Here is a 19747-nt window from a genome sequence, read left to right as displayed (position 1 = left end):
ACTACTGTAAAGCCTATCTCTCCAATTGACTAACCCCTGGGTTACCTTATTACATTTAATAATTGTTAATTTTGGATTGGAAGCAGAAAGAGATGTCTTTTTCAGACTCAAATGAATTGTATTTCTCTTTAATGATAAAGTTAGATTTTAAGTCATTCTGAAAATACCACTTTTAGAAAGTTGCAAAAAGAACAATTGATGGACAGAAAGCTGCACAATGTTATACATTCACCCCAGTACAGAGATGTGGAACTAAATCCATCTTTTTTTGTGGAGCAAAAAAACTATGGATTTAGACCCAGATCTCTGTAGTGGGGTGAATGTTTGACATTGTGCAGCATTCTGTCCATCAATTGTTCTTTTTACTTTTAGAAAGTTGGCATGTCTTGTCCTAGCAATGTATGCCTCCACTGGTGTGTCTCCCAAGCTTTCACAGAGAGCTGCATAATATTTTCTATTCTGAATGATATAATTCTGTTGGGCAATGACTTCTGATCTGACTTATTATGGATCTGCTCAGTATGGAATATGTGTTTTTATATGATGGGCACAAAGATCTAACATGGCAGGGTATTTATTATTGGCACTAGCTGGCCTACTATCTTTTTCAACAAATGTTGGTGTTATGGTTATCACTAGAAAGGGAACTCTTAAGGCCCATTCTGATGAAAAATAATACTAAAGCCAGCAGCAGAAACAGAGGCCTGCTACCGAAGAGATGGATTTGCCCCTGTTGTATTGTGACAACACTCATGCAACAGTCTCACATCGCCCATTTCCGGTCCTGTATCCTTGGTAATTAACATGCAGTAGTCTCACATCACCCATTTCCGGTTTGTTAAGTGAGCGGGCCTGTTCATGTGGTAAACCCACCTGAGGTGTACCCTGGAACACATTAGAGAATGTAGGATCATCACAGTTTATGAGGCGTGTGCAGGGGCGTAACACAGGCCCCGCGGTGCGGGGGGGCCCCGAGCTGCAGGGGGCCCCCCCAGCACCGTACTCAGGCCTGTGAGCTCCATATTAAATATGGAGTGGGGGGCCCTTCATGTACTTTGAAGGGGGGCCCACTTAACTTTCGTTACGCCAGTGGGCGTGTGCACATTGACAGTGTAAGCACAGATGCTGCCTTTCGGTGGGTTCTTGCTGTAAGAAAGATGCTGCAGTTCAAGGTTAACAAGCGGTTCGGCTTTACGGATCTACATTAGACCCAGAGATAGGCTTACGTTTCCACAAAATCCTGCGGGTGAGTCATGTAGCCGAGGCACCGTTCCTGGTGGCTTTCACTGCTGTGTAAAGCTGGCAGCTGTACATATCGCGTTTGTCGCAGGTTCTCAAAGCATCCCTGCCTCTCATGGTCTGTGCTGTCACAACACAGGGACACGTTCTGGTGTTTTTCTTTTAAAGTCACGTCTTCACATACTCGATCAAGAAATACACTGTTCTGTGAAAAACATAAAGGTGTTAATCTACAATAGCACATATGGTAGAGTGGTCTTAATGACAGTGTGCTTGGTATATGAAATATTTGAGAGTCGCCAATCTGTCAGTAACTGATAAATGACCACACAAATACCACCGAGCAATATTTGAAACAGTGCTGGAACGGGAAATTTCGTAAAAATAGCACAGGGTAATGCATGCATAAGTAATTCGCATATTGTGTGTGGCAATTATATGTTTCCAAATAATGATTCCCCTAAAGCGATTTGGTACATGTCTGTACGAAGAATATCCAAACAGCAGAAAGACATAAAACAGCAAATTGCCCTTGCAAATTACAATGATATGGAAGCAGGTGGTAAACCGGTGCAAACTGTAAAAGGAGACTCAAAAGGCAAAAAAAACTTTAAAAATGACCGTCTTTTATGCCGTGGGAAAAAGATGCAAATATTGAGGGGCCTATTTATGAGGCCATTTGCGTCACTCTTGCACCACATGACGTGGTGCACGAACGACGCAAACCTTAAGACAGATTTTGAACCCACCCAAAGCCACTTTGCGTGGCCCAGAGTGGCTGCAACAATTTGGAGTAACGCCATGCAGTGCAAGTCGCTGTGTGGCGTTACTGTCCCGTGGGCAGGAGTTACATGGGCATTGCGTGGGTGTTCCTATGCAACGCCTATGGATTTTGACACATCCCTCGCTTTACAAGAACTTGTTAACCTGGGGATGCCTCAAAATCTTGCACGATCCCAGGGGAGGTGTAACAAGGAGAAATATCTCTATTTCTCCTCATTCCTTCTTCTTTCTATGTGTGCTACATTCTGTAGCACACGTAGAAATAGGAACATGCCTCCCAGGATTGTTTTTGTGAAGGAAGGTGTCCCATAGTGCAAGGGTGCCTGGGTTGGCACTAGGCAGCCCATGGTGCGCCAGTGCATGGGAAAGTACAGGAATGCGCCATAATCCATTAAATGTGGTGCATTAACGCCCTTTCCCTGGCGGGCAGTGCAGCACAGCAAGGTGACTTCCTGCTTTGCACTTCATCACAAAGCTCATAAATGTGTCCCTGAGACCCAGTAGAGGGGAGAGAAGCGAAGGCCAGCTTCAATGGGAGGGGTAGGAGACGGACAATTGTTAGGTGCAGTTAAGTAACCCAAGACATACACAGAACCATTGTAACTGCTTCTGTCCCTGTTGTTGTCAACAATGTACCATCTGACCATGGAACAAGACATCACATCTCAAGCTAAGAACAAAGAGAGAACAAAGGTGTAATGCAGCACAGAGGCTCTAACCTCCTAACAATTTAGTATGTGTGAAGGCTTAGGCCTGTCAAATAATAACAGTTGGGTTCTGAACCTCGCCTTGACTGGGAGGACTGCACCAAGAGTGCCCACATTTATTTGATAGCGAACTACTGGGTAACAGGGTTTTGTTAAACAATAGATGTGATCATACCTTTTTATCTGTGTCACTGAAGTGGCAAACTACATCTATGTTCTAACCCAAGTCCTAGTGCTAACATCCCAGTGCATTTTAGGCATTCGTGTAGCTTGTGTGATGCATGCATTGCTTCTATAAGGGAACCGGACTAATGAAGGACTGTGGGTTAATAGATGTGCCCTATCCATGTGCATAAGACAGAGGTGAAGTTTGTTTCCATGACAGTGGAAGTGCATTGCTGTAATTCCTATAGCTGGTGGGAGGACACCTATACATTGCAGTTAGGCAATCGCAGACAGGGCTTCCTTTGTAAATCTATTTCGGTCCTTTTGCTAAGAGTGACTGCTGATTAGTCTTCTTGAGTCCTACCATCTTGTAAGTAGAGGGGATGAAGGGTGTGATTGCAATCTATGTTGTTCCGAGTGTGAAGGGTCCTTTAGGTGAAGTCAGACTTTTGTCCCTTGACTGATCACTGTTCAGTGTACCTGTTAATAACCGGATGCAGAAAGCTCACACTTCTTTGTGTCTCTTGTGGGTGCTCCAAACTGGAGATGACCCCGCTGTGAGGAGTATCACTCTGGAGAACAGTCTGGCGAGAAAACATGAAAGAAGAAATACCCCAAAATGGTTCAGCTAGGGTAGTCAAACAACCCACAACCCCTGCCTGCTCTGACTGCATAAAAATAGGCGCTGCTGATCCACTTATTGTTCCAGGTCCAAGTTTACTTTGACCAAGGAAGGCAGTATTCCACAGAGTTCTCTTATAACTACTGTGAAACCAGAGATGGTGTTTGCCTGCCAGCTAGCTTCCTAGTGGTAAGGGGACATGACCAGGAGTCTGACCTTGAGGGAAGTGTTGTCTCCCAGTCCCGAAAGTTTTGCTTAAGTTGATTGTGCTGCCGCAACAGTTTGAAGTGTGTCTGAGTGGACTGAGCCCTTGTGGCGACTGACTAAACCTGAGAGCACTGCATCACTAACCCAACACCATGACCTGAACCAGAGTCTTGCAGTCTGCAGAAGAGCAGGTCAAGGCGGTTCTGTAATCTCTGACCCCACAGTTCACCACTCAACTCAGACAAAAGCTAGCAGAGGGCTTGGGACCAGCCTGAGGCCTGCAACAATATTGGTGCATTCAAGCCCGCACTGACTTTGAGGGCGGCCTCCACTATTTTATTTTTTTATTTTTACGGTTTTGTATAGCGCGAACAAGACCCTTGCGGGTATCAGAGCGCTTTACATAGCAAACATAGGAAAAAGGAAGACATGTACATATAAATACAGGATTATGTGAATACAGTATACAGAATACAGAGAAAGGCACATAACTATAGGTTCAGGTGAATTTGGACATGAGAATCGATTTCACTTCTTTTTTTAAAAAAGCCGTAGATGGATTGAGTCTCGTTTCTGGGGGTAAGGCATTCCATATCCTGGGGGCCATTCCTGAGAAGGTACGATTGTACGTTTTTTTCTTGGAGAAACGTTGCGGTTTCAGTAAAAGGTTGTTAGAACTCCTGGTAGACCTGTTACCACCTGATAATACCAGTTTTTCAGCGAGGTACCTCTGTGGTGTAGTGCCTTATGAGTCATACAGGTGATTTTTAACTGGATCCTGGCCTCAAAAGGTAGCCAGTTTAGGGCATGAAGGTCAGGGGAAATGTGGCAGTTTCTTTCGGTGCCTGTAACGAGTCTGGCGGCTGTATTGATTGATGCTCTGAGAGGAGCGGTCGTTGATTTGGGAAGACCACAGAGAGCGACGCTCCCATAGTCAACTCTGGGAATTACTACAGATTGAACCGCCTGTTTGAAGTAATTTGTGGGAATGAAGGGTTTCAATTTTCTCAGTGTGTTAATCTCAAAATGTGCTCCTTTTGTTGCAGCGCTAATGTGCTTCTGCATGTTTAGCTTATTATCCAGGGTTATTCCTAGAGATTTAGCAGAATCAATGATGAGAGGTTGACCGTCGAGTGCAGTTAGGTGCTTCATCCACTCACGGATGATAGTTGTTTGGTTAGGGGGAGCGATTAGGAGAAATTCTGTTTTTAGTGTGTTTAGTTTTAAATGGTTCTTAGCTAGCCAGGTCTGTGTCTTTTGGAGCGTTGAGTTAAGGGACTTGATGTCTTCAAGAGATTGGACCTTAATGTAGAGTTGTGTGTCATCTGCGTACATGTGATATTGGATATTTTCGAAGTTGAGAAGCTCTGGGTTGAACAGTGTCAGGGAGAGGGAAGAGCCCTGGGGTACTCCCAAGGTGACTGGGGTGGGGTTGGATAAAGATTGGTTGATCTTGAATCTTTATGTTCTGTTTTGGAGGAAGGAAGTGAACCAGTTTAACACTGTTCCAGATAGCCCCATTCTATGCTTCAGGAGGTCAAGTAGATTGTCATGTTTGACAGTGTCGAACGCTGAAGGGAGGTCAAGAAGGATTAGCAAACATGCTTTGTTTTGATCCAGTATTTGTAACGCGTCATCAATTATGTGGGTCATGGCTGATTCGGTACTGTGCCCTGATCGAAAGCCTGATTGGAATTGGTCGAGCAGGTTGAAGTGGTCTATGTACTTACTAAGCTGCATGTGGACACATTTTTCGAGTAGTTTGGCCAAGGTTGAGATATTGGATATTGGACGATAGTTTTTTAGGTCTGATGGGTCCGCTGATACTTTCTTAAGGATGGGGGTTACCTGACCAGCTTTGAGGATGTCAGGGATGTTTCCTTGCATGAGAGAGGAATTTATGATTCTAGTCCATAGGGGCACTAGCAGCGGCATGAAGGTCTTTAAGTGGGATGCTGGAAGGGGGTCTGTGAAATGATTGGAAGGATTCAGAGTGGTGAGCGTGTTTAGGATAGTTTCTTCGCTGTAGAGGTTGAAGATAGTCCAGGAGGCATTGTTCTTGAGGTCGAGTATTGTGGGGCAGTTAAGCGGGGTCGTTGGTGTGGACCATGAGGGGATTAAGTGTGTATCGGTAATGGATAATTGATCATTAAGTAAGTCTGTCTTTAATTTATCAGTCTTTGTTGTGAAAAAGGAGGCAAGATCCTCACAGTTGGGGATTGTAACTGGATTGGCTTGTGGGGACTGGGGGCCACCCTTAGACTGAGTATTGATTATTTCGAACAATTTTTTGGGGCGATTCTTGGCTTGGTCTAGTTGTACACCTATGAAGTCAGCTTTTGAGTGTCTAATCCTTCTGTAGTATGCATTTCTGGTGCTTCGTAGTAGTTTGAGGTGGGCAGTGGATGGGGCGGCTCTCCATTGTCTTTCAATCGCTCTCAGTGCTCTTCTGTCTTCATTTAGTCTACCATCATACTACATCTACATCATCACTACTGCTCCCATCTTACTTGACTCAAGTGCTAGAGCACTTGTAGCAGATATGTCTCCTCCTAGAAGAGGGAAGGAAAACCTGAAGCATGCTGCAGATCCCTGTCATGAACAGTACTTTGATGAAGCACCACAGTGGTAACTCAGCATATAAAGTCTGGAAATGGGGGTAGCACTGCACCTGTGCCTGATATCCACCCCCCGCCCCACTGACAAACTCCAACGAGGAATAGGGGAGAGAATGAGGGGAGTGGGAAAGGGGGGAGTAATCAATCCCTGGGCCAGAGTGGTCCCAAACCAGTGAAATGCTCACATTTGTATGCTGTAGTGTATATAATTCCGTTTTCTGTGTGTATTAAGCAACTTTCTTTTAACAAAGCCAAGCACTGTGTTGGACATTCTAAATATTGTGCCACCTGGTGATTGTTGAATCACACTACCTCCCTGAAAAGCCTGTGACTGCTTTCCATCACTCCCCCTGAGAGTCAAGTGCTGAAGGGGTTGCACTTGCCCCAGTTTCAGAGCCATAATCTGATGGACCCCAGAACATGAAGACATAATTCCAGCCCCCATGGCTGAGGCCCACTAGTCCGCGATGGCTCTGATGGAGCGTAAAAGTTGAAAGACGACTGCCTCTATCAATTCTCCTTATTAAATGAGATTTGCGACAATCATTTTAATAAAATGTGTAACATAAGTTAAAAACGAAAACATGAGAACTTTTACTGCATCGTAAAAGCATGGAGAAGTGTTCTGAAATGTGAAAATACGAAAGACCTAAATAAAGAGAGAGAAAAAAGTTTATGCAACATAAATACGCGTTTAAGAAATTAAACATAGTTAACTCAGATGTACAGCTGATGATTTCCAAAATGTGATAAATGAAACTAATGCTAATGTAATGAAAACACTTGAAAACGATTAAAATGTTTAGCTTAAAGATGCACTTTTTCTTTAGTAACAAGTGAATATAAACATGAATAACAAAAGTGACACTCGTATTATTCTGTTTGAAAAATTAAAACGGAGAAACGTAGAATCGTAGAAAAGCAGAATCAAGCTGAAGTAGTCATTTCAGACACCTTTTCATGCTTATGAACAATAGGACCTTTTCTGATTCAGCAACACTTTTCACAGAAGTGTATCAATACAATTGCAGACCCAGAGAGAGCGGCTGGGACCGGACAGATACTGAACAAATTAATTCTCTTACTTCCGAAGGAGAGGATGGAAATTATAAAGTTGTTGAAATTGATGATTTGGTAAAAGATTTACTTAATGCTTCCAGATTTCTTACTGAGGTATTGATCAAACCCATTTGAACTGAACTTTCCGAACTGACTCATCCTGTACTTTGCCAGCTGGTAAAGTGTGCAGGAATAACTCGTCGGATGGAGAGTTTATGGACTCGTTCCTGTGACTCTTTACTCTTCCACTCTACATATTTGGTTTGTATAACCTAAATGCTGATCTTGACTTTTCCCCATATGTTTCTCTCTCTTCTTCTTCCCTAGGTAATCAGCATATGTCTATTCTATTGAATCTGTATGAAATTGTGTGACTAATTGTACTAAATAATATCTACAAACAAAAGCTTAAATGTGATTTGTGCTTGTTGACCATTCAAATTGAGGCTTAGATAAACGATTTATATGAGCAATTTGTATCATTTTTGAGTCCTTCTTAGTGTGAAACTTCTTATCATAAGTGTTATTATTTAATGTCTACAGAAAAGTTGTTTGTTGTCAGCATGAATTTGCCATTGTTATATTCCAGGTCCTCATAAGGATTTGCCACGCGTCCTCTTAATATCCAAGTCCCTGTTAGCTCACATGAAAGATCCATTGGAAGATCTATGATAGACTAGTGTTTTGCTTTGGGCCAGAGAGGTAATAGTAAGTATAATGAAATTAGTTTTTGCCTTGCTCCATGCTGCATCAGCTCCCTGGCCTCCTGAACAGAGTACATATGTACAGTGTTGCATAACACTTTCAACTAGAAGGATCTACCAACTGTCATAAAGGGTGAGGAGCCCCCTGTTGCATTGTTATTACTTTATATTTTCTTTGTATCTTTCCCTTTAATTTCTTGTATAATTTTAATTGTGGCACATGTTGCTCTGTTAGTGCATTCCAATTAGAACTGTACTCCTTGACTGTTCTCCTGGTCATTCTGCCTGGAGATCTTCATGTAGAAGTACTGTGCCTTACTTCATTAAATCCCTTTTAACATTAATACTGCTTGGAACTTTACCTTACTGCTTGGAACTTTACACCCCCCTCGCCCACTCCTCTTCGATATTATGTAGGAAGCTGCAGACGGAAGGTCTCTTTACGACAGAAGTAACCAACACCTATTTCAGAGGTTAGCATCATGCGCATTGTAAAAATAAATGCACGTTTACAAAACACTACATTGATAAAATATTCCTGTCTATTTGCAATTGCAAAATGAGATGCTCATAGGACTGGTACGAATATTGACATGCCTCGGATCCAACTTGTCCCTTCTGTATGTATTACATCAATGTTACACCTGACAAGTTTTCAGATGCAACAGGGCTGCCCCTCATAACTGAATTAGTTGGCACAATTAATATTTGTATGTGACAGAACAGACTCTCATTGGCTTTAAATTACTGCTTTCTCATGTTGGTGATGTCACCCTTCTGAATGAGGTAGGATTACTGTAGACGCTGGGTCACGCATGTAATGAGTGCTTGTGTATTGATGGGAACGGACCAGACTTTAGAGCAGTCACCTCTTCTATGTATGAGTGCTCCATTCTACACAACCCTACTGCTATAGGGGGCAGGCTGCTATTTTTAACAAATCCTTCCACCTACTGATTTTGTAACACATTCCTTCAGCTTTTAATAGCCTGCTGCCTACCTGAAATTAGATCTGAGAACGTTGTTTTCTGAAAATGTGCTGTGAACATCTTTCAGCTGCAAAGACAAACTTTTATTTAATACGGTTTCCTTTCATGCCATACCACTACTAGTAAGTGTATTTGACAGTTTGATATCATGCAATAAGGCAATACAAATGATTAATATTCTATACATTTCCTTAAAATTAATAGAACATCGTATTGCTTAAAACCCCCATTCATGGACACATACATTATTCCTCAACACTCTGTGCATAATCATCTCTCACACTGGACAATTTATGGGGACTAACCATTCTAAAACCATAAACTGTACAACAATCTCATTATTATTGCATTTTAAAATTACTGTCATTGAACCACTGGTAGGGTGCGCCTGTAGCAGCTCTGATGACAGGACAAAGCAGACCTCTTTTTATTTTAAAAAAGCATGTGTAAAATACAAGTATAGAAGGTAAAAACTGTGAGAGACCTTCACAATGTATACTTCGTGTTCTATAATACAACATAACTTTAATAATAAAACGTTATACTTAAAAAACCTCAATTCATAAATAAGTAGATCGTTCCTCCGCACGCTGTAAAGATCCATCTATAGCTATGAGCAACTGTAAGATTTAAATATTTGCCTCAGGGAGCCATCTGCGACTTCAGAAGACAGGCCCAATAATCAAGGATCCTCTGCTTGTATCTTATGTTCATGAAGTCCAGCTCTAGCCGCTAGCCACTGTCCACAGAGCCTCTAGGAGAGCCAAGCCATCTTTCCAGATATTCGTTTCTATGATCTGTGGCCAATTTATGGGGCAATATTTACAACAAGGCGATAAAAAATTATTGCCGCTTTAGCGGCCGTTTTCGGCCGAAATGCGGCGATAGTTTTAGGCTGACGAGCCTTGGATCTGCACCTGCGCGCCATGAGAGGTACTTGACCTGTTTTAATTACATTTTGGCAGTCCACGCGGCACCCCTTTACACTGACCTGCTCCCTGCTGACGAGAGGCAACTACCTCGAAACACGTGTCCAGGGATGGCTAACGCAACACATACTGTTCTTTATACATCGTGACATAGGCGTACCCGCCGTCGCCACTACATCTACCACAGTCCCTTGGGGCAACTTGCTGGTGTGACGAGCAGTGTGCGACCAACTTTTGCATAATTTATTACGGCTCCCTTGAGCCAACGGGCTGACGAGCCTTGGATCTGCACCTGCGCGCCATGAGAGGTACTTGACCTGTTTTAATTACATTTTGGCAGTCCACGCGGCACCCCTTTACACTGACCTGCTCCCTGCTGACGAGAGGCAACTACCTCGAAACACGTGTCCAGGGATGGCTAACGCAACACATACTGTTCTTTATACATCGTGGCATAGGCGTACCCGCCGTCGCCACTACATCTACCACAGTCCCTTGGGGCAACTTGCTGGTGTGACGAGCAGTGTGCGACCAACCTTTGCATAGTTTTATCGCCTACTTAGTAAGGCCACGCTAACGCGTGAAACTTTGCTTTAGCGTGGGGATTTCTAACCCCAGCTTTGCATCTCTAATGAAATGCAATGTGGGCGTTCCTGACCTGACATGATAGCAGAAATGTTGCTAAGCGACATTTCTCCTATCATCAAGCCCCACGCTATGAAGCATAGTGTCAGGAAAAGTAGCGATAACCCCTGTTATCACTACTTTCCTAACACCTGCTTCAGGACTGACTTAGCCATGATATCCTAAGGAAGGAGGATATCATGGCTAAGTTTGTGAGTCCCTATCAACAAGCTAACGTGAGATTATCGCTGGGTTTCCAGCGATAATCTCACTTTAGCCAGTTAGCGTGAAGATTTTTATCGCTATTGAGATAAGCGTTGCTAATAGCACGCTATCTCAGCGATAAAAATCCACGTTAGCCGGCGATAATTATCCTAGCGTTAAGTGCGCTTTGCGATAATTATCGCCGGTTGTTGTTGATATGCCCCATTGTTCTTTATTGGCATGACCTCACAGCAATACAGTAATACATATACAATTTTTGCATTATAAGCCTCTCTCTTGGAACTACGACAGAACTATGCTACAAATTGAGATCCAACCTAAACAAAGCACCCGCAGTAGCCTCCTGAAAATCTATATGAAGCTTTAAAATTCCGATTATATCTAAAAAGAAGGCCTAAATATCGATACTCTTTTACCACTTCCGCTTGATCCTCACTTCATATCACTATTTTATTTCTGTGCTTTTGAAATCTTCCCATTACTAACATTTACATTCCGGATCCAGTGCTTGTTTTTTGAGTAACTGTAGAGTGCATGCTTTTTCAGTTCATCTGAAACTCAGCCCAAATTCAGAGCTGTATTAATCCTCACTTGAAAAAAGAAATGAGATTTCAGGAGAAATTCTTTATGTAATCTGGCTAGTAAAATATCTGCACCTGAGCCAGGTCTGATAGTCTTCACTAAAGCAGCACAGTCGTGCTCATTTAACAAAGAAACCAACTAAGGGGCATATTTACAAGCAGGCGATAAAAAATTATCGCTGCTTTTGCGGCCGTTTTCGGCCGAAAAGCGGCAATAGTTTTATCGCCTAATTAGCAAGGCCACGCTAACGTGTGAAACCTTGCTTTAGCATCAGGATTCCTAACGCCCAGCTTTGCATCTCTAATGAGATGCAAAGTGGGCGTTCCTGACCTAACATGACAGGAGATATGTCGCTAAGCGACATTTCTCCTATCATCAAGCCCCACGCTATGAAGCATAGCATCAGGAAAAGTAGCGATAACCCCTGTTATCGCTACTTTCCTTACGCCTGCTTCAGGACTGACTTAGCCATGATATCCTATGAAAGGTGGATATCATGGCTAAGTTTGTGAGTCCCTATCAGCAAGCTAACGCCACATTGCGTGAGATTATCGCTGGGTTTCCAGCAATAATCTCACGTTAGGCAGTTAGTGTGAGGATTTTTATCGCTGAGGAGATAAGCGTTGCTAATAGCACGCTATCTCAGCGATAAAAATCCACGTTACCCATCGATAATTATCCTCACGCTAAGAGCGCTGAGCGATAATTATCGCCGGGTGTTGCTGATATGCCCCTAAACGTCTTGTTCATCTTTGGAGTGCACTGTGAATTGAAACCTGATGTAAGTGGATGGGCAGGGCTAGAATCTACATGACCCATACTAACAAGTCATTTTTGCTATTAAAAAACAACAGCACACTTGTTACATTTAACTACTGACCACGATTCTTTAGACTGCCCTGTAGTTTCTTTAGGATCTGTAATACCTGTAAAATCTCTGTGCACAATGGGACAATTTTGCACTATTTATGACCTTCTTTTAAGATTTATTAAAGTAACTGCATTCATTCTCTGCACAGTGGGAATAATTCCATCGCCAAAAGCCTTCACGCTGACGCATCTTGAGTCTCAGAATGGCTAACTTCTTGTTGAACAACGTTTTGCCAAGTTGGCCTACTTTTTTTCTGCCAAGTCTTTAATGACAAGGGTTAATGATCTGTTCAAGGAACAGCAGAAGCCGGTGAGGTCATGCAAAAGTTGGATCACTACAAACAATATTAAGCATGTGACCCTCCTTGTGCTTTGAAAATATATCAATTATATTGAAATTAGACAAGGCTAGAGATTTTTTTTACTTGATCTGAAGGATATTGAGAAGAGCATGAAAGTGTACATTGAAGTCACATAAATGAATATTCTTAACCTTGTCCAATGTTAGATTACTATATTTTTACACAAACTTCTCACATTTCATTGAATGTTTAGCAATCAAAGAGATCCCCATTCTTTACAACTTTAGGACAATTTCACAACTACTATACCTGTCTAAAATATTGTCTAAAATACTTGAGTGCAGAGTTTTCACTCAACTGTCTCCTTTTGCCCCAGAATATGCTCCATCCATTTCGCCCGGCTGTAGTATTCGGTCATTGTGACTGCAGTAATCGATGATCTCCACTGATTCACTGATCTAGTAGTCCTGTCGCATTAATTTTACTGAATCTCTCAGTGACCTTTGATAAGAGTTGTTAGATCACTTGGATGGTTATGGTAACAGTTATTACTTGGCTTGTGAATTTTTTATCAGACCGCAAATTCCAGGACATAATTTTTCCTCATTTGACGGAAACAAAATTGGTGGTTTTGGAGTATCATAAGAGTCTGCACTTACCTTCCACCATCTCGCACCACTTTTCATTTATACATGATTCCTTCGGCCTATCTGATACAGTCTGGCAGATGGGCTTTATTCATGTATTCTGATGATAGTCCCAACCTCTTTGTGTTTGATGGTGATCCCAGTACAAAGGATGGAAGTGCCATATCACATTATCAAGTCAAACATAATGTGTGGAAACCACAATTATTCACTTATTTACTATACCGCAAATAATTCAGATTATACATTATTTCATTTTTGCTAGGTTAGAATATGGCAATGCTCTTTCGCTGGACCAACTTGCAAAAATATTGAAAAACATTCAACTTGTCCAAAACACGGAACCCAGACATATTAGTCAAAGAGTATGAAAGTTTAAATCCCTGTGTCTGGTGCACACATCACTCTAGGGCTTTTGATCCAAACTGTCTGTCCGTCTGTCTAGAAGATCCGAGTTTTACAAACCAAAGCGGAATATATGTCGTTACTACGCATTCCGTTGCAACGCATGCCTTTACCACGCATGCATTACAACGGAATGTTTTTTCTACGCTTTGCCTTTTCCTCAATTTTACCTTTACCCCGCTTTTTCTTTTTTGGGGGGGAGACCCCCCCAAGCCCCCTTTCTTCTTTTTTTTGCCTTTTTCGCAGGTCTCCGCCAACACTGAAAACGGACTGACGCATTTTTTCGGATTAGGAAGACGTTGTTCCGTGATGACGTTGCTTGCGTGGTAAAGATGGTCGTTGAAGCATTACGCGTTGTCAAGACGTTTACGAGGTAAGTGTACTGTTGTAAACGTAATGCGTAGAAAATTCTTCGTGGTAAATGCTGTTTCCCCTAAAGCCTAGCCTGAGACTGGAAAAGTCCATCTTAAAATCCTTTGGGAAACACTTGGTGGCAGGAGGCAGAGCGTACTCAGTTGTGAAATTGACAGCCTCTGACATTGCAAGTGTAACCTGTTTTGCGAACTTCAGAAAACTTAGGAAGACCTGTCTTTTCACACCTCATTACCTGTTTCATTACCTGTTTCTTGTACTGTTTTGACATAGCATGATATATTTTTAAAAATCTCTTGTTATGGGTTCGCGTTTGGAAGTCAAGACTGGCCACAATAATAAAAGCATACTCATTTATGGCATGCAATTTATATTTAGGGATTTCATCTTGGTCAGAAGCCACATAATAATTCTCTCTCATCCAGAACTGATTTCTTTTCAGATGATTTTCTGTGATGTTGTCAGCACAATGGTCTTGTGATGTAATTTCAAGCAATGTCATACTAATGATCCATTTTGACACCTGAAAATCCAACCTCTTTCTGATCACATAATTTTGACAAGGAAGGAACACTGAGAAAGAAATAGGGTTCATGAAGGAAAGTAAAATATATGATTTAACATCAGGAAATAACATATTTTGTGCGGATTACATGTAATACACTCAATGATGTACACAAGTTAAGATTTATAAACAAAATATCCCTTTGGTCTTTCCTCCACCATCTCCCCAAGGTTAAGGAGAAATGAGAATATCTAAAAAGTACGATGGCTTGAATGAACGCCTTTCAAACAATGGGGCATATTATCAAGCGGTAGCGATAATTATCGCTGGCCATGCTTAGCATGATTTTTTTTTCGCCGGCTATCGCTGGAAATTATCGCCATGAGAGCGCTGTATTAACAACGCATAGCGCAATGGCGATAATTATTCCAGCGATGGCGGTGCTTTCCATGGAAAATCGCTGGTTTTCCAGCGATGTTCCATGGAAAATGGCGATAACCTTGCTCATACGATACTGTGTCCTATCAGCATAATCCACCCCCAATGTTAAGTATACGTAAGTCAGCATTTTAGCAGATGTTAGTTTTTGGCGAAAACCGCGGTTTTCGCCAAAAACGAACGTCTGCTAAAATGCGTGGGCCTCCTTGTAAATATCGCGATGTGCACATCAGCGATAATTTACATGCAGTACTGCCCAGTTAGAGATGCAAAGCGAGGCGTCGGTAAAACGGTTGCTAACATGCGCTAATGCATGTTAGCACCGACTTGTAAATAGGGCGATAGTTTTATCTTCACTTTTTTGGCTTTTAAAGCCAAAAAAGCGGAGATAAGGCCCTTGTTGATATGCCCCAAAAAGTGCTAAAAACTGAGAAACCTTGTTAGTATAAGACACACAATACATTCCAGAAACATCATAGATTCTAGAATTTAAAAACCTTTCCATGACACAGTTGGTTTGAGGAAAGTGTTCATCAATCGCCGCCCTGAGTGCAGCAGTTGGAATTGCATCAAAAATCAGAAAAACAATCCTGTCATATCCATAAGAACCAGACGTACTATAAAATGTGTCAGTCAAAGCAAATAAAATGTCACACCTAAAGTAAACCTGTCGCAGCTTATCTATCAAAGAGCAAACATCCCAGATCAGTATTGCATATTGCACACATGAGCCAGTGCGAAGTCTACACTCCCAATGCCGACCTTATCTGACCATCACCCAAAGCACTGAGGGCCATATTATCAAGGAACGGCGATAACATTGATTCACACCAGAACATGGGCTTCTATGGGAATTCAAAAGGGCATAGTATCAAGCCCATTATCGCCGCTTTAGCGGCAGTTTCCTGACGCTAAAGCGGCGATAATGTTATCGCCGTTCCTTGATAATATGGCCCTAAGGACTTTAGCGAAAACGCAATCCGGGCCACTGAGAATCAAATCAGTTAACTTTGATAAGTCAAATGCATTCCTAGTTGACACAACGAAACTGTATAGTAAAGCTAGGAAAAGCAGAACTATGAGTGTTGCTGATAGTACAGTGGCAATAGTCAAGAGGGACGGGGACCTGGAATACTCTACATCAGTAGCAGTTTAGTTTACAGTCCAACAAGGCAAAGAGTACCTAGGGAGAAAAGAGCTTGGAAAATGGAAGGTGCAAAGTAGTGAGATTCAGATGGATGCAGAGACAAAGGAAAATGATTAAAAGTAGGACGGAGTAAAGAGAAGGAAAAGATGTAAGGGGAGTAAATGGGAGTAAATGGGACTAATGTGATACAGGAGAAATTAGAACGGTGACGGGCTAGAGGGGCATGCCCTCCACGCCAAATGGGATGACCGTACAGTGAGGAAGCTCCGCAGTGCTACGGCTGACCGAGTTTTTGGAAGCAGTTTCTATGAATACTTGCAGCTCAAAAGTATGTGGCAACATTTCTACACACCCGGAGCATAAAGTGAATGTCTCTTTTCCTCTTTACCATGAGTCCACAGCATTTATTGCACAGCTCCATTCCTGCCCAAGCTTTACCTCAGCGCAGAAGAGGCCATTTTACTACCACTCAGCTCTTCTTCTGAATAACAAGGGACTGCACAACGGCCTCCGGGGAGGTGTTTATTTATATGTTGTACTTCTAATGTGAATTGCAAAGACTCAATGACTTTTTACAGCACTTCTCTTCCCATTTTATAATGATGGCTCTTTTCTGGGGGCGTGGCCGAGCACCTAAAATGGCGGATGTGCTTTAGTGGCGCTCCGAGTCACATCCTCTGGTTATCCTGTGCCTCGGGGCCTAAAAATAGCTGGAGACAGGCTCTGCTGGACTTGAGGACGGAGAGGAGTCCTCGCTGGGTCTGAGGAGAGGTTTCTCTCCCTTATGAGTGCAGCGGCGGCAGAATTCTATAACCGTGGCCTACCACGCACTTGAGGTGCACGCAGGGCCAAGGCTACGGAGACCTGAGGCAGACCAGTGAGGGCGCAGCACCTTGTGGAGAAGCTTTGGTGCGAACCGAAACTGCACCAATAGTCTGGCAGTCGCTGTGACAGCGAGCAGTGATCGGCGGCCGGGACTGCCCTTGCTGGGGCGGGAGACGGAGAGGAGCACTAACTGGGTCGGAGGTGGGACCCTCTCCCTTGAGGCGGCAGAGATCCGCAGATGTGGCCAGAGCAGTGACTCGACCAGGACGAGGTGGTTGAAGTCAGAGCCAAGGACGCGGTGCCCGCTGTGCCTGGGGTACACGTCGAGCACCCTCCAGGGCTGCTAGACCCTGAGGCAGACCTGCGCAGACGAAGAGGGTCGTAGCAGTGCGGCTAGGCAGCAGGAGCCCCCCGCCCTTGAGGGAGGACGCCATTCCGGGAAACCTGCAACTCTCTGGTTTGGGAGATGACAGGTGAGCCTGCGGCAGTGGCGCTGAGTTGTGGCGCAGGGTGAGATGGGTCCAGGGGTAGATAAGGCCCAGGCCCCCCCTTATGGGTGGCTACGCTGTGGTGAAAGGCTGCCGGAGGTTGTTTAGTGACCGCCAGACATTTCTAAGCAGTGTGGAGGCCGTTTTGGGCCTAAGCTGCCACCGCTTCATCTCCGCTTCATGAGGAGCCCCTGTGCTGTGGTAAATAATTTAATTACCGGGACTTAATTTGATACAGAACATAATAAAAATAGCTCAATAAGTAAGAGGCAGAATCCGTGGTATTAGAGGTTCGGAATGGGCTTTATTCCAATGGACGATTTCGAAATCGTGGACTCCAAGTTCCATCACCACGGAGGCTCAGGAAGTGAAGTACATACGTTATTGACAATCAATTACTTTTATACAATAAGCATTACAGTGAAGTAAATGCGAGAGGCGTAACAATTGATAGTGTAGATAAGACATACATACGTAGCAAAAAGTAGGTGGAACTGGGAGTAACAAAAAAACGTCATTGGTTGTGATGTCACATATGGGTGGATCTATGAAATAATTTCGCAATGTCAGCAGAAATACTTTGCAGAGATGCGCACACAGCAGCATGACGTGTGATTGACGTGCAACTAGGGGGTGAAGGGGACTTGACATTTAGCTCTACATGTGGCGACAGAAGTCTGGAGGGTCAAGTCAACCTAATCCCAAATCATATCTAACATCCTATGTTTAAAGAACTATGTTATCCAGAAGAGAGGCCTTCTTGGAGTAGAATCTTATTCTATACTGACTATACTGACTGTTAGTGCGTGTACAAGCGTCTAAGTGTCTACACTAGATGCGAGGGCAGGAATCTTCCATAGTAACAGGGCTATGAATTACTTGTATAAAGACAGCCTTTGCTCGGTAGCTGGCAGAATGTTTACTTAAGCTACTAGACAGGAATGCATTGGGCAGGGAGCGGAGCAGATAATTTCCGAAGGTGAAATACAGTTCTTGGCAGGCAGCAAGCTGATGTCGGGCATCGTGAGCCGCGCAGAGGATGAGACAAAGTTCATGGTCACAGATGCAGGCTCGGACTGGAGCTTCAGAGACAGAAAGCAAGAAAAGCTTGATGACAGAATCAGGGCCTACTTGCCTGGACTGTAAAATGGCATAAGTGAACCATATAAAGGCGGTGGCCTTTCGTACTTAGGAATGGAATATCCGGCCCATTCATGGCGGATCAACAGAGGACATGTTAACGGTGGACGCACATGTATTTGCGTCTTCATAACTGGAACTGGAGGGAACATACATGTACTTGTAACATGCACATAGAACCGTTGGGGTCCAAGATAGGGGACATAACTGACCAGAAAAATCCATATTTCCACATTCCCTCCTTGTCCCCTACTTGCCCGTCAAGAGATATCAATCTTCATTAATCCATTGATCTGTTCATATAGCATCATTTGTTCTTCTTTCTTCTTCCGGGATCTTGAATGAAAATCTTGATGTGGAATGCACGATGTGGCACACAGACCACAAATCGCTGGTCCACATTGCAGGCATAAGCAGCAACTGAATAGTATGAGAAGGCCAATACCTAGGAAGGATAGAACTCTCCATCCCCAGGCTGATAACACGCTCCAAAACCAACCGGACCAAGTCCAGGTGCCTGGATTCTGGTGTATCTGGCTTACAATCTTATGAAGGCGCGTTATAGCTTTATATACAGATGGCGAATTTTCTGGTATGAATACGCAGCAGCTTGATCCGATGACCCTACAAGCTCCGCCCCTATCAGCCAGGATGACGTCAAGGACAAGACGATTTTGAAGCACAACAATCCGCATGGCAGACTGCTCTTCTGTTAAATTGCCTAAGGCGGAAATAGTTTCGTTCACTACTGCTTCAAGGGTTCTAGTTAATCTACGTATCAGCTTACTATTAGTAACGGTACCTATATAGGGAAAGAGACCTTTATTGAAATCTGTGTATTTTTCCCATGCTGTTTCAGTGTAGTCGACTATTGGGAGATCTCTCCTTTCTCTATTGTGTACTAAATGAGTATTTCTGTGATAATCAGGAGGAGCTAGAAAAACAGGTGGCAAAAGGAATCCAATGTAGCAGGTACCATCCCAATCTAGAGGCAAACGTACATATGCCGTCTGACCACATATAAAATAGGAATGGCGGGAAGCTCTAAATGTCGACTTGCCTTGATCACTGAATTCTATTACAGTGGTGCATCTACTATGGCCCATATGTATGGAACCATTCTTTCTTACACATAATTCACCTTTTACTGGAAAT

The 19747-nt window shown here is 43.2% G+C and overlaps 1 protein-coding gene across 10 annotated transcripts in view; it reads right to left on the bottom strand.

Moving 5' to 3' along the window:
* Positions 1-19747, bottom strand: part of LOC146866400 (vitamin D-binding protein-like) — a 666911-nt gene that overhangs the window by 140869 nt on the left and 506295 nt on the right. For all 10 annotated transcript variants that reach the window (XM_085636444.1, XM_085636422.1, XM_085636460.1 and 7 more), the window contains one exon: positions 1227-1444. In XM_085636444.1, coding sequence (XP_085492570.1) covers positions 1227-1444 — 218 coding nt within the window. The remainder of the gene's footprint in view (positions 1-1226; positions 1445-19747) is intronic.

This window comes from Triturus cristatus, chromosome 2_1 (assembly GCF_964204655.1).
Source record: "Triturus cristatus chromosome 2_1, aTriCri1.1, whole genome shotgun sequence".
In the NCBI taxonomy this organism is placed as follows: Eukaryota; Metazoa; Chordata; class Amphibia; order Caudata; family Salamandridae; genus Triturus; species Triturus cristatus.
Note: the sequence above shows the minus strand (reverse complement) of the source record. Positions and strands in the feature narration are given on the sequence as shown.